Below are 16350 nucleotides of genomic sequence, written 5' to 3'. Positions count from 1 at the left end.
AAAAGAGCCTTTCTCTCCCAAGCTCTCAGTGAGGAAGTTTTCTGAGCTAGGCCTGATCTATAAGGAGTGTCTCGAATTAACAAGGCTTTTGGGATAGAGGTGAGCTTATGGCAGGACCAGCATGTGCACACCGCTTACAAGCAAGTTATAGTCACCCGTATATTTGAAGAGGTTATCTAAATAGACTTAGCTTCCTAAATGTGATTGTTTCAGCCCTTTGTTCATTCCTTCAATAATGAAAATTTGATTCTGTCTTCTGCATACTTTTTAGCAATGGCTTTCTGAAAAAGGTGAACATACAGCAAAATTATGCCTTATAGTTCCTCTCCTGTTCCCTGAGAAACAGTATCAATTAGTATTCAGAGGAAACTCAATATGACTCTGTTTGTTGAACACTTACAACATATATATTTGTTTAGAAAACTGAATCTTGGAATTAATCACCAAACATTAATGCAGAACTTAACTTGAGATATTATTTTTATAACTCAGAAATCCTACAGGCAGGCCTTCCTATTTAACCTGTATAGATTGGAGTCTAATTCATCACCCTTCTTCCTCAGTTTCACAAATGCTAGAATTGATAGTGTGCCATGAAAACCATACACAAAATCTCGTCTCATAACCATTGTACCAAGATGTGTGACAGTGACTAGGACTTGCTTTAAATCATGGGAGCACGACTAGATTTATTTTCCTACAAGATTCTCTTAGGATTAAATGGCCAATGATTGAAAATTTGTGTTGAAGTTTAATTATGTCATTGATAGTATAACTCATGAAATTTAAGTTACATGACTTTCCTTGAGTGTGAAAAAGTCTTCTACCACCTTGTAGCACCCTTCCACCACTTGCCCATTTCTTGTTGAAGTGTAAATGATTGGTACCCTTACATTATTGAAAATTCTTTTTTTTTAAAGATGTATTTATTTTATGTATATGAGTACACTGTGGCCTTCTTCAGACAAACCAGAGGAGGGCATCAGATCTGGTTGTGCGCCACCATGTGGTTGCTGGAAATTGAACTCAGGACCTCCAGAAAAGCAGTCTTAACCATTGAGCCATCTCTCCAGCCGTGCAAATCCTTACTTAATAGTCTGTAAAATGCCTCCTTTTTAACCTCCAGTACATAGAATTACCATTTTGCTGGTTGGAGCTTCCTATGCAGGCCTAATCTTTGGTAATCTGCCTTTATCCCACTTGTACTCTTAGCCCCACACTGCCCTTAGCCCCACTCCCACACTGCCCTAAACACATAAGCACACCATCATTTTCTAGTTTCACAGAACCCAAACTGTCCCTCTCTCCCTCACTTCCTTTCATGTATCTTACCATCTAGTAATTAAACTATCATGTCTTTGCTCTTGTTGTGCCAGCATTCTTCCTACCCTCCTGTCGATCATCTGTTTGTTTCATCTTGTCTGTCTGTCTGTCTGTCTGTCTGTCTGTCTATCTATCTATCTATCTATCTATCTATCTATCTATCTTCTTTGCTCTTGTTATGTTATTCCAGTCTTCTTCCTACTTTTTAGTGTTGTCAGTCTGAGCAAATACTGTCTATCATCCAAAGTGTCAATATACATGTCCCCTTCTCTTCCATTTTGACGCTGAGGTCATTCTGTTATGCCTTCTTGAGAGCCTATAGAATACTTAGTTTATTTTCTGTGTGCATGAGCACCTTTTTTGAGAGCTCATAGAAAGTTAGATCATTATCCTCCATACTATTTTTTATGATTCATGCTGAATTACTACTGATAATAATCAGTAATCTTTATTAATAGTGTCTTCTCACTGTGTTTAACAATTACGAACATTAATCCTCATACTGATCCTATGATACAGAGACAGCTACTACCCCACTTTATAAACAAGGGGGATGAAGTTCAAAGAGACAGAATGCCTTGGCTAGAGTAGAGTAACACAACAAGTAAGTGCATAGAGCCAAGATTTGAACCCAGAGTATCTGGTTCCAGCTTATACAAGTTGGAATCATTCATTCATTGATTCTCTGGGGTGTATGACTAGAAAGTACAATTTCTATTAAAATCAACCTTAAATGACTGAAGAGGGGAATGTGAAAGATAGTTAACAGAGTAATAATACCACGAGAAAGCTTTCAGAGTCTTTTGAAAGCTCTCATTTTGTTTCAGAGGGGAAGCCGATAATCTGTGATGGCTACTGATAAAGTTAGGTCAAGAGAGGAAAGTACCTAAAGAAATAATGCACATTGATTTTTGCAAAATAAATAAGAAAGAGAGAAAAGGTATTGTTTGGGTAATGAATGAGGTACCCAAACTACATATTTACAGAGGTAACCAAAGGCCATTTTAACTAATTAGCATGCCCCAGTGGCACATACTCATAACTCTCAGAACTTCAACCAGAATCTGTTTCCTGAGTGCCAGTTCAGAAACCTTTCCAGCTTAATATGCTGTGTAGTAGAACACTGTGTTCATATGTCAAGAAAACGTGCTAGACCAAGACAGAAATGAGTTTTTGAAGAAAACAGTTTGTTGCTTTTGAAGCTGGCCAGCTTTGCCTATGACCGACTGCTATTTTGGGATTCTCCGCTTGTGTAGAATACTGCTAGCCACAGAAATCAAAACAAAACAAAACAAAGGCTATTATTTAGGCCTCTTAGGTCTGTATGTTCACAATCCATGCATACAAGGGCAAAGTACCAGTTCATTTCTGCTGGGCAGTTTTAACATAGGGATATAAGAGTCTTTGTCTTAGCCGTTAGACCAGCTGTTCTCAACCTGTGAGTTATGACCCTTCTGGGAGGTCAGCCTACCCTTTCACAGGGATTGCATATCAGGTATTTACATTACAGTTTACAATAGTAGCAGTATTACAGTCATGAAGTAGCAACAAAAATGCTTTTTTTAACTTTTCAATTTTGGGGATTTTTAGTTTGTTTGTTTCTACACTCCTGATTTTATCCCATCCCCACACCCGTTCACCCTATGACTGTTCCACATCTCCAAGAGGATGGCCCCACCCCCACCCCACCCAACCTCTAAACTCCCTGGGGCTTCCAGTCTCCTGAGGGTTAGGTGCATCATCTCTTATTGAACACAGACTGGGCAGTCCTCTCCTGTATGTGTGTTGGGGGGCTCACATCAGATGGTGTATGCTGTCTGTTTGGTGGTCCAGTGTCTGAGAGATCTCGGGGTTCCAGGTTAATTGAGACTACTGGTCCTCCTACAGGGTTGCCTTCCTCCTCAGCTTCTTTCAGCCTTTCACTAATCCAACCACGGGAGTCAGCAGCTTCTGTCCATTGGTTGGATGCAAATATCTGCATTGTCAGCTGCTTGTTGGGTCCTCCAGAGTGTGGTCATGCTAGGTCCCTTTTTGTGAGCACTCCATAGCCTTAGTAATAGTGTCAGGCCTTTGGACCGCACCTTGAGCCTGTTGCTGGACCTTCTTTTTTGCAGGCTCCTCTCCATTTCCATCCTTGTAGTTCTTTCAGACTGGCAAACTTGGGAGGTAGGAGGTGGGGGGAGGAACCCTCCAGAATGCACCAGAGATCTGGAAGGTGACTCTCAGGACTCTTAGATGAAATGCCTGATAGTAGGGAGAGAGAACTTACTATAGAGCCCACCTCCAGCAGGAAAACAGGGCTTCAAATGAGGGAGGGGTTGCTATCTCACAGTTACAACTCTCACCTATTATTGTTCTGTCTGAAAGAAGAAAAATAATTGTATGGTTGGGGGGGTCACCATTACATGAACTGAATTAAAGGGTCACAACATTAAGGTTGAGAACCATTGCCTTGGATATCTTATTTGTTTTTGTTAAAATAAATAGACAATCTTGCTTTTGGTTTGACATGAAGATTTGACATGAAGAGGGGAATTAAAGAAATCTAGACCAGTTTTTGTTTTTTGTTTTTGTTTTTGTTTTTTTAACCAACAATGAATCCTAATACTGTTTCTTCTTTGTATTTCAGGGTGACGAGGAAGGACCCAGGTAAGATTATATTACTGCTGCTTGTCTGTTCTCAGAAGTGGAGTGACATTTGTAGCTTTCTAATGCCTCCTTGAGATGTAGACAAACAAGGGATAACATAGAAAAGGAATATCTGTCTTAATTCAGGGCTTTGAGGCTTTTATTTCATACTACTTCCATCTCCTTCCCCATCTGTGTCATTCTCTACCTGTAAACTTCAGATAAAGGTAGACTTGAAAGTATATAATGACGAAGACTTTGCTTTGTTCTTTAGCACATTCAAAATATCTTCTTAAGAGGAGCAGGCTCAATATTTGAATGGTAATTAGACTGTCAGGTGGACCTACTGAACTTACAGTGTTCTTTTTTTGTTCTTTTTGGCTTTTGTGAATGTGCTGTAGACTGTATTAGTTCTGTCACAATGAATGCAATGTAATAGGTAAAAAATTGTTTAAATGGGGAAAGGCTTTTGTACTTTTTTATATCAATAGTTGGAAGAAGTTTAGCAGGGTATTTTTTATTGCCTCAGCCTTATAGTAAACTTGAACTTTACTCTTTCTTCTTCATCTGCTTGAGTAGTGAGAAAAGACTATAGGAGATGCTGCAGCTGTGCTGTCAAGCAAATTGTAATGTCCAGAGAGACCCCATCTGCCATGGAGACTAAAGGACTTAGGACAGGGAGATAGCAGAAAGGATGTCTGGGTCTCTGCTATTCAAACTTTGTTTTAACCACAAGTATGCCCTTTCTAATGGATTTTAAGTAGAACCTCAGTGAATAGAAAACGTTTTTCTTTGTGTGGAGTTGACTGTATCCCTTGGCGAACCTTCTTCTTCATCTCAGTAGAGCCTTAGAGGCTTTTGCAGAAACAGAGTTCCTCAGGTCTCAGTGCAAAATTCACTAATGGAGTTCAATTCCTTCTTAAAAGAACCTACCAAAAAAAAAAAAATGGTCTATGGAGCCAGTATTTGACTGGTTTTATTTCTGACCAGCAAATGCTGTTCCTTTTTCCTCGTGTCTCAGGTTTCATTTTGTTTGTTTGTTTGTTTGCTTGCTTTTCCTTTTGCTGTGATGAAATGTACCCTGGCAAAAACAGTTTAAGAGAGAAAAGGGTTGTTTTGCTCACACCTCAAGGCACAATCCATTATGGTGGGAGAGTCAAGGCAACAGGAACTTGAGGCAGCAAGTCACATTGCATTTACAGCAGATGAAAAAAGCACTGAATGCTTAGGCTCATCCCAGTTTTTCCTTTCTATATATAGTGTTTAAGATCCCACCTAGGGAATGGTACCATTCACAGTGGGAAAGCCTTCCCACCTCAGTTAAACTAATAAAGATAATTCACTACAACCTTGCCCAGAGGCCATGATCTTTCCCAAGTATAACTGGAGGTTCATCTACCAAAGTGATTTCAGATCCTGTCAGATTGACAGGTAAATTAATTACCTCATTTTGAATGATCCCCTTTAAGCATATTGTTTGAGAATTTTATACATTAATATGTCTTGATAAATCTCCCTTGTTTCCTCCCCTTTAACTGTTTCCATATCCCCACAATCCCAACTCCATGTATTTCTTCTTAAACCCTTTAGTGCTGCCAGTAGGTCATGGGTGTAGGACCATCCCCTGGAACAGGGGCAACCCATAGAATGTTATATCCCTGAAGAAAGTTGACATTTTTCGTCCCCCAGCAGCTATCAGTTGGTCCTCACCTGGGAATAGGAGACTTTGAACCTCTCCTTCATCCATTCTAGGATTTGGGCTGACTTGATTTTCTGTAGGATTTGTGCATTCGGTCACAGCCACTGAAGCTCATCTGTGTGTGGCCTGTCATATCCTGAAAACACCGTTTTACAGTAGCTCTCCTCTAACTTCAGCTCTTAACAATCTTTCCATCCTCAGCTCTAGCAATCCCCTGGGGGCATTGCAGAGGAAAAGTGTGATACACGTGTCTCCTTAAAGGCTGAACATATTTACTATCTTGTTCTCTGCATTTTGATTAGCTGTGAGTCTCTGTATTAATCGCCACTTACTACAAAAAAGAAGCTTCTCTGAAAGCTGTTGAAAATGTACTGATTTATGGGCATAAAGATACATATTTAGGGTATAATTGAAAATTATGTCTGTTAAGCAGAATAATAGTAGGTTCTCTCCTAGGGCTCATGACCTACCCAGCTATGAATTCTTGATCCTAGCATGAATTCTATCTTGTGGATTGGGTCTTAAGTCTAACCAGAAAAATTGTCAGTTACTCCCATATCATTTGTTCCACTCTTTCCCCATGGGCATATTTTGCAAGATATATACACCCGAGTTAGATTGTTGATATCCCCTCCCTGCTCCTGAGCCAGCATGGTACTTTTCACTGTTGTGGAAGCTAAGCAGTGGAGATGAAGCTTCTAGGTTAATACCAGACCAATTTTTCCATGTCTATTCACTCAGATATGTTATTTTCAACAATAGTGTCTTAACATCAAATTCTAGAGGGTAACCAAGAGCAAAGGCAATAACCTGTAATGTTTTGTGAGAGTCTATGGGACCCTACTGGTCAACAGAAAGCAACCCGTACCTGGCACTGTTGAACCCCTTTCTTAAGGTGTGCCAAGTGATGTCCTCAATGTGCATCTTTTGGTATTTCCTTCTCTTGAGAACTGTATTCCTCAACTTCCACTTTAGAACTACAGGGAAATATCCAGCTCTGGTCAGCTGTGGTTCAAGCCAGCAGCAACATGCTTTAAACCTATATGACCTCAGAGAATCACCTCAGATTCCAAATGTTTTCAGGGACAAGCTTATTCTATATTATAGTTTCTTCCCTCCCTAGATCCTTCTCATCTTTTATTCCATTACAATGTGTTTGTGGGAACTGAAGAGATGTGTCAGCAGTTAAGAGAAATAACTGTTCCCAAGTACCAGGTCACAGCCATCTGTAATTCTAATTCCTGGGGCTCTAATGCCCTATTTCTGGTCTTTGTGGGCTCCTACTCACATGGGATACACATAAACTCTCCAAGCACTTAACATAAAAATGTGTGTGTGACCCTGCTGTGTGCCAGGCATGTGCTATACATTGTTACATACATAATGGTGACTAAGGCAAACCTGCACCTACTTTTATACGTTTAAAGTCTAGACAAGCAGGTGAGCATGCAAAGCAGCAGTGAGGAGAAAATGGTGATAAGGGAGGTCAGGCTGCTGGAGGAAAGGTTAAACCATTGTCTGTTCCAGAAAACAAAGTAAGGAGAGTAAGGGGGGTTTGGGAGGGAGGGAGGGTGGAGGGAAAAAGGAAGGAAAGAAGGAAAATGAAAGAAAAGAGAAAGAAAGAACAAGAGAATAAGCTTAACAGAAAAACTGACATATAGACAGGGGTCTGGCAGATGAGAAAGCATACAAAGGTTGAGTATGACTTCATTGTTGCAGGTAAGGGAATTTCTTGGGTGAAAGTGCTAGACCAGAGAAAGTGGAAGATAAGAAGCCTTGTGGTAATTTTGGCCTTAAAAGCAGTCTTGGAATATTTGCACTATCCTGGAGTCAGTGGGAAGCCATTAAAGAATTTGAAACCATGGTCCTATAATCCCAGCATTCAGGAAGTAGAGACAGAAGGATTAAGGGTTTAAGGTCAGCCTTGTTAGTCTGCGCTATATGAGACATTTCTTAAAAAGCAAAAACAGCAATTTAAACAAAAATTGACCTGAGCAGGTTTCCATTTTTGTGTCTGGTCTTCAGAGTGGAAAACTAGTGGGAGGCAATCATAAGAAGCCTGGGTAAATTGCTTGAACTAGTTGGTTTTGGTTTTGTGTTCTTTGACAAAATCCGTGATGGTGAGTACTATATCCAGAATTGCTTAGCATGCAGTTTTGAAGGCTCTGGTGCACGGCAACACTATCTGATTAGCTCTCTAGAGGACCTCATTGTGCATGGCTTCATGGTAGCTGGGATATGTACAGAAGAAAGGCTTACAAAAGGAGAGCTTTTAGGCTCCCATTTTCTTAGAACTAATCCAATTCCATAGACATAAATTAATTTCTTCCCAGGCCGGTGGCCCAGTCACATTCCACTAAGCCTTACTCTTTAAAAGTTACATTGCTTCTGGATATGGCCACACTGGGGACAAATTTACCATGTGAACTTTTCAAGGATAGATTGTGTCTAAGCTATAGCACAAGTCTTGTATTGATAGGATCCTGAACCGGTGTTTTCTCTAATTACTAACCACACTTCCACCATTTTGGACAGGCATTTGATTTGGACACCAGATTCTCCATGGCACTTTGCCTCTTTATTCTCTAGCTCCTTGAAATCAAGCAGAGTCACAGCTATAGACCTTCTTTCTGCCAAAGAGTGTTCAAGCAAGACCACGCTAAAAGACAAGAGCTTAGCAGAAGTGATAGGAAGGTTCCATGGCTTAGCACATGGAATTTCTGTCCTGATAGAGCTTGATTAGGCTGAACATTACCATTTTGTTATGGTCACATTTCAAAGTCACATTGATTAGGAAAGTGAGGATGCTTGCAGAGAAGTGTGAGAGGCTGGCTTTTGAGTGTAACTGGGATACTTCAGTGTTATTTTGACAAAGCATAGTTTCTTTAATAGTAACTAAGAAGTCAGGCTGTCTACCTCAAGCCAGCCTGCCGTGGATATCAGCAGGATTCTCTTGGACCATGCCTTGACAAAATCATTTTCAGTATTATGTGCACTTGAGAGCATGTTCTAAATTGGCAAAAAGGGGGGAGAGGATTCATATTTTCTTTTTAACCTTAAAATCCATCATTGTTGGTTCCATTCTGCTTATTTGTGTTGAACTACCATTTGGCTCAGCCTATTCCAATGGCCACTTCAGGCAGATTGCCTTTGATCTAAAATTTCTCGCATTTATGATATACACTGTACAATTTCATTAAGCCAAAGAGAATTTTGTTCCAAAGTTTTCTGTGTTGCTGAGAGATTGAGGGTTTGATATGTAAAGAAAGGAAATGCACTTCTCCCTGTACCAAGAATGGCTAGGAGACTACATCCCATATTCAGCTGTCCTCTGCCATGGATGGAACAACAGCAGATCTAGATCCTGTCAACCTGCTGGCGTCTCCTTGCTCTTGAGCTTGGACTTTGTGGGCTGTTGGAAAGGAGTTAGCCAGGTATCCTGCTTTGCTTATGCCTGTTCCTCACCACGGTTTACTGTATACTTGTCTAGCAAATTAACAACAACAGTCGTAATTGTAGTTATTCTGTACTAAAGATTTAATGTTCAAAGTGCTTTTTGTACATTTTTGTTTAATGTCGTGCAAGGCCGGTAAGTTTACAGAGACATCACAGGCTAGTTAGTAGTAGTAAGTAGCAGAACTAGGAAATGAGTCTGCTCTGTTTTCAGGGCTCATTTGGACTATCTGCAGGAGGCAAGCTTGCAGCTCTGTGTGAACGCCTAGAGAATTCACACACAGTCCTCAGGCTCACCTTGGTCTGCTTCCTCTAGCCTGCATTGTGACTCACTGGTATGTAATTGCTCTGGCCTATTTTCTGAAAGTGATTTCTCTTTAGCTACTGTGCTTATCCAAGGCTATCTGTTTAATCCTCACACAACATCTCTTAAGCACCAACACCAAGAGGGTTCACTAGGGAGCCAAGCAAACCTTTGTTTGACATCGCAGGATAGTTGCTTATTGCTTGCTATGTAGTGACTACCCGTCAAATCATGATACACAGTCATGGCTGGCAAGGATCCTCAGTAGGTATGGTAAAACAAGAGTTTTAATATGTAGAATATGAATATTAACTACTGTGGAGTCATCTTGTAAGACAGTCTCTTTGAAACCCAGAATGATTATTTCCTCTTCAAGCAAAAAAGCAATTTACACTTTCAGCCGCAATTTTCTGTCTTCACTGTACTATTATGGGAGATCTGTGTTCACTGCCTCACAGATTGGCTCCTTCTCTACCTCTGTTGAAGCCTGCTGAGAAGTAATATGTACTTGAAGAGAGGGGGTGACAGTATGATCTGCTGGTGTGAAAGCAATTGTTTTGTGGGAGGTAGTGAGAGAGAGAGAGAAGACCCTTAAACTCTTGTGCTTGGAGAAAAAGGAGCAAGATCAGGATTAAATTTTGATTTGCTTTTGTGTTTTTTTGAGACTTTTTTTCTCTTTAAACTAAGAGAAAAATGACTTAAATAATATCAACATTACAGGGAACTTCTGTAGAATTTTCATCTTAAGTAGACTGTTATTCAAGCATAAACCTCCTGTTGAGATTGTGAGTGTGACCCATGTTGCTTGTGGTGTCAGACAGGAAGCACTGACCTCCTCTTTACTGTGCCTGTTACCAACGGTATGACCTTGGTTAAGTCTTTTAACCTGTGTGCTGTTATTTCTATGTAAATACCAGCCTCCCTACTGCACCTTTACCAAGTTAGGAGATTTTTGCAGACTTTCCATTGCTGCAACCAAATACCTGAGATAATAAAGTTGGTGACCCTACGTGAAAGCCTAGAGAATTCAAACACAGTCCTCAGAGAATCACTTTGGTCTATTTCCTATAACCTATTTATGAAGAAAATAATTTTTCTTTGTCCGTAGTTTCAGACACTTTAACCCATGATCATTGGCTGTCTAGTCCTTGGACCTGTGATAAGACAATACATCATGGAAAGGAGTAGATAGTAAAAGTAGCTAGAAGTCAAAATATCAGAGCCAGAATCTTAATGGCTTTTCAAGGCGTGCCCCTGTGATTTCTTCAGCAGGCCTCACACACTACCACCCAGCAGTGCCAGAGGTGGTAGGCAAACCTCTAGCATGTTGTCTTTGGGGAATATTTATTAATTTTAGCTGTATTTGTCTTTTAATTAGTAATTTTTAAAATTGTAAATCTCACTTTTGTTTCTTTGGTAGCCACAATGGTTAAGAGGCCATGGGCCTAGGGCATTTAAGGAACCCCTCCCCCCAAAAAAAATATGGTGTCTGTTCTTGATTTACAAAGGTCTCAAAGTCTAGCTAAATAGACAAGTTTATTATCATAATTACAATACGATAATTATTAAGATATTTAAGAAACTAATGAAGTATCAAATATGTAGATATATTTTAAATATTTAGATATGTTAAGTAATTTATTGCTCACAGTAGCCCAAATAGATGGTTTATATATCATCTTCATTTTTCATCAGAGATGAAAAAATGAGTCAGAGAAGTCACACCTTTATGAGATCACATAGTATGATTCCAGAGTGTAAGCTACACTATTGCATGATAATAATCCTATAAAGTAAATCTATTGAGTGTAGAGGACTGCACTGCTAACTCAAAGAATTCTTCTGGATCTTGACAGATGGATGGAGCTAGGCACTTTCTGATGAAAAGAATAGGAAAGTCATCCGAGCAGAGAAGCCAACAAATAGAAAGGTTTGGATACATGTGCCAGTAGGAACTAGCAAATGACTGACTCCAGAAGTCGAGTTCAGCTTGTAAAGTGACTGTGATGCTGCATTGAGACATCAAAAGCTTTAGACATTTCCTGTTACACATTACTTTCTTGAAGGCAAGATTTTCTGTTACTCCTCCAATCACATCTCAAAATTTGTTATTCATCGTAAATTGTTAGTTTGTTTTTAATGCCTCTGTTTCACCATCAATCTGACAGTGAGATGGCTCAACTAGTAAAAAGGCTTGTTGCCAAACATAATGACCTGAATTTGGTTCTGGAGACTCGTGTAGAGAACCAACTCTTACAGATTATCTTATGACTTTCACATGCGTGCTCTGATGCACAGGCCAAATACATACACACAAAACACACATGTACTTTTCAATAACCTGACATCTGATTATATTTAACAAATACCATGAAGCACAGAAAACATTCTTTTTTATTTTCATGCAAAAATAAGAAATGAGGTAAAATATTTGGAAGGACTTCATTTAATTTTCATTCTGTTTATATTCCATTCTGTTATATTCATTCTGTTTACAGTTCTACCTTCCTCTAATTTAAAATAAAGATTAGAAAATAATTACCTAATTCCTTTAAAATAAATGAAAAAAAAGGCATTCTTAATGTACCAACATTTTCCAAATGGAGGACATAGATGTTTTACTTAAAAACTAGTCAAAGAAATTGGTGTGAACTAATGCTGTGTTGGTGCTCACTTAGAACTGATGCTAAGAAGTATGCTTGTGGCCTTACTCTTCCTTGTTTGTCTTCCTAATCACTGTGGTCTGGTTCTTAGCAGAATACGTTTTAAGAAGTCAAAACTTTTTTTTTTTAAAGAATAACTGTGTTTGATAGCCTTGTTATGCCCCCCTCACATGTGGGCAGCCAGAGCGTAGTTTTTCATTAAGTCTGTTCTATTTTACAAGAAACTGGGTGTGGTGGTGCATGCCTGTAATCCCAGCACTTGGGAGGCAGAGGCAGGTGGATTTCTGTGTTCAAGGCCAGCCTGGTCTACAGAGTGAGTTCCAGGACAGCCAGGGCTACACAGAGAAACCCTGTCTCAAAACACCAAAAAAACAAACAAAAAAACCCCCAAGAAACCTGCTGGTTAGTCTCAAGTTCCTTTTCCTTCCTTCTTCCCAGTGAGAGACAGGCAAGGGGCAACAGCATGTTTTCCTACCTTCTAATGTCCTCTTTATCCCTTCTTTTTTTCTTTCCTTTTTTTTTTCTTTTCCTTTTTGGCTGGTAGTGGGGAGGTAAGAGCAATGGAAAGTTTAAGGAGGCATCCATATAGCATTTGGGAACACATACTAGGAGGTTTTGTCTTGGTTTTCTTTTTTCCTTTGTTTGTTTGTTTGTTTTGAGGTGGTGTAAGATTTAGAGTCACTAAGTAGAAGTTTCCTTAACATTAGAACTATAGGGAAGTGATTTCAAATCTTTAAGAATTAAAGTCAGAATTTATATATGTGTATGATATGTATATGTACACACATACTGTGGTATCTCAAATAGTGAGTTTTTTTTTACCATGGACCACGATGCACTTGCTTAGACACCCTAAACACGAGTAGTTAGAGGTTCATGAAAGAAAAACTTTCTTACCTATATGCAGGTGTTTAAGGGAAGAAAAGCTCCTTTTTGTATAAATGCCTCCCTCCCTGAAGTCCTCAATACCAGTTCTCTGTAGGTTGAATTGTGGATGTAAAATGAAAAGATTTTGTTTCCTTGGTGATTACATGTCTCCTTACACTCTGGTTTCATCAATTCTATTTAAAGGAAAGTGAGATTGAGCATGAAAAAAACAGCATAGAGAGGGAGGATCTGACAATTTCAAGGAAGCCAGGCAGGGAAACCATCATTTCTCAGTATTTCTCTGTTCTGACTTTAGATGCATCTAGATGTTGGGGCACAGTGTATTTTATCTTTCCGGGGGTACTGTCACTCGAACAAGTATAAAGTGACCAAGATGGCAGCTTTGTCCTATATTTAAGAGATGCCTAGGATTGGTACTTAAGTACTTAAAACTATTGATACCGTGAACATTGAATGGGAGCTAGACCAATGTAATCTCAAAGTAACTATTAGAATTATAGTTACACTGACCACCCTTATGTATATGATAAAATTGCTACTATAAGAAGCTGAATGATTCACCTATCATACAGTTAGCAAGCAGTATCAGTGGGATTTAGAACCCAGATCTAGCAGTCTTACAATTCTGTGTTCATCCTTTATACTGCAGTCCCTTTGTCCCTTTAGATCTTCTTTAGAACTTACCAGAAATAAGTAAAGCTGATGGGTAAGATTATAACAGTCAACAAGGATTCAGCCCTTTACCACCAACCATTTTCCTTTTCTTTGTCAAATACAAACAAGCAGTTTGGGGTGGGGTGGGGGGAACAAAGTTGACACTAGGCTTGCCAAGAAAGAATCTGAGGGAGAATAAACAGGAACTTCGGTCCCCAGACAGGTAAACATTAGTTTACTCCCTGGCTTTTGTGGAGCTAGCAACTACCCTTGCCTCTTCTGAAAGAGCCACTGTTCACCCAGTGACAGGTGCAGGCCAACCGTTGCCATGACAACTGTAGGAGAAGCAAGCAGTTTAATTCCAGAACTGATAATTAACTGGGGGTGGGGGGAGTGGGAGTGGTGAAGAAATTGGGGGGATAATTGTTGTCAGAGAGAAAACTTAGCAATTACTGGCAAGCTGCATATATGCAAAGGCCAGGCACAGATGCTTCAACCCAGCGTTTCCCTAGCATTCAGCATTCATCCCCTCTGCTTCGGAATTTTGATATACAGAATTGAAAGGTCAGGTTCCCATAGACATCCGAGTCTCCTTAAGGAGCACAAGCAAAGAAGAATGTTACAGAGGCTGAGGAAACAAACTCAGGAGGGCATATGAATGAGTACCTCAGAAACTCCCGCCTGGCCAGAAGCAGTTCAGAAATAAACTCTGAAGGACGGAAGCCACAAAGCGTGTTTCTACCTTTGCAGTTTGGAAGGAGAAATGGTTTTCCAGAAAGTAAAAGGACTTGTAGAAGTGGTCAACTTAGATACTTAAATCATAGCATTATCAGTGCTTTAGAGGCTGTATTAATGAAAGCACACTATCACACACATGACTCAGGATCTGTCTCGTTTAACCTTACAACCTAGGAAAAAGAGCATTATCCTCATAGCAGACCCATAAATGTGGAGTACTTAAAGCAAGCCAGCAAATTTGTAGGTCCTTGCCCTGAATCCTGTTGTCCTAGTAAGTTTACTTATACCATTCTGTTATAATATCATGTCTCAATCTAAAAACAAAACCAGCCTTAAGTATACATAAACAATCCATAATAAAAATAATTGTGTGTGTTTGTGTATGTATATATCTGCATGTACATGTGTAGATTCAAGAAGTTGACATCAAGCATCTTCCTCTATCATTCTTACTTTTCTTAAGATTCTAGGTTTTTTATTATCTTATTTTTAAAAAGTGGAATAAAAATGTTTATTATGTATTGCAATTATACAGATTAGCTCTATGAAAAGACAAATGCTCTCAGACTCGGGCATTTTGATGTTGAAAGGCTTTTCTTGAAAAAGTATAAGTTACTTGTTACTACAGGACATCACCTCCACCTTTCCTACTCCCTCCTCCAACTCCTTCCATCTGCTCCCTCTCAAACTCATCACCTCTTCATTCTTGTTGATACATGTGTATACTCATATGTACATGTTATATACATGTGTTTAGGGTGGACCACTTGGAATTGGATAACCTATCAGGGGGCTTATCTCTGGAGAAAACTGATTCTTTATCAGCAGCCATGGCCTATAGCTCTTCATCAAGGGTGGTCTTCAGAATTTCTTCCATCCCTGTTGGCATGCCCACTACTATGGTCATTATGAAGGTCATGTTTAGCAACCATGTTTTTGAAATTTCGTGGGTGCAGTTTTCCTATTGTCTTAGTCACGGTTTCTATTCCTGCACAAACATCGTGACCAAGAAGCAAGTTGGGGAGGAAAGGGATTATTCAGCTTACACTTCCACACAGCTAGATGTTCATCACCAAAGTAAGTCAGGACTAGAACTCAAGCAGGTCAGGAAGCAGGAGCTGATGCAGAGGCCATGGAGGGATGTTCCTTACTGGGTTGCTTTCCCTGGCTTGCTCAGCCTGCTCTCTTATAGAACCCAAGAGCACCAGCCCAGAGATGATACCACCCACAAGGGGCCCTCTCCACTTGATCAGTAAATAGAACATGCCCCACAGTTGGATCTCATGGAGGCACTTCCCCAACTGAAGCTCCTTTCTCTGTGATAACTCCAGCCTGTGTCAAGTTGACACACAAAACCAGCCAGTACACCTATCATGTCTAAAGATACTAGCATTGTGGTCCTCTGGTACATAGAATCTTTCTGTCCCCGCTTCTATAATATTCCCTGAGACTTAGATGTAGAGATTACATTATAGATGTACCAATTGGGATTGGGCACCCCACAGCCACTTGATCTTTACATTTTGACCAGTTGTTTCTCTCTCTTAATAGTCTGCATCTGCTGTAGAAAGAAGTTTCTTTGATGAGAGCTAAGAGCTACATTTATCTATGGGTATGAGTATTTAGAATACAATTAGGTATCATAGTTGTTTAGGATCCTAAAGTGTTAGCAGTAGGTTCTTAGGTTCTATAACCTCTCCAGGCTCAGGTAGTTGGTTAGGTTTAGACCACGAGATATGGACTCCTTCCTACTGAGCTAGCCTTAAGTCTAATTAGACAACTTTCAATACTCCCAAAATAAAACTGCCACTATTACACCATTTGAGATATCTTGTGGGCTGGTAATTGTTGTGGTTTAGGCTTTTACAGTTAAGTAGAATTATTGTTTGCTTTTCTTGGCATCTTGCATAGCAACTTCTGATACTATAAGAACAGGTCCTCAGGGAAAGGGCGTATTAACTTAGTGTGTGTACATGTACCATAGTGTGTATGTGGAGGTC

The 16350-nt window shown here is 39.7% G+C and overlaps 1 protein-coding gene across 1 annotated transcript in view; it reads left to right on the top strand.

The window, feature by feature from the left end:
• The window catches only part of Trim44 (tripartite motif containing 44), a 112608-nt gene that overhangs the window by 58205 nt on the left and 38053 nt on the right, over positions 1–16350 (top strand). Inside the window, exon 4 of the mRNA XM_052183096.1 lies at positions 3953–3972. Within this exon, the coding sequence (XP_052039056.1) occupies positions 3953–3972 (20 nt within the window). The remainder of the gene's footprint in view (positions 1–3952; positions 3973–16350) is intronic.

This window comes from Apodemus sylvaticus, chromosome 5 (genome assembly GCF_947179515.1).
Source record: "Apodemus sylvaticus chromosome 5, mApoSyl1.1, whole genome shotgun sequence".
Classification (NCBI taxonomy): domain Eukaryota; kingdom Metazoa; phylum Chordata; class Mammalia; order Rodentia; family Muridae; genus Apodemus; species Apodemus sylvaticus.
Note: the sequence above shows the minus strand (reverse complement) of the source record. Positions and strands in the feature narration are given on the sequence as shown.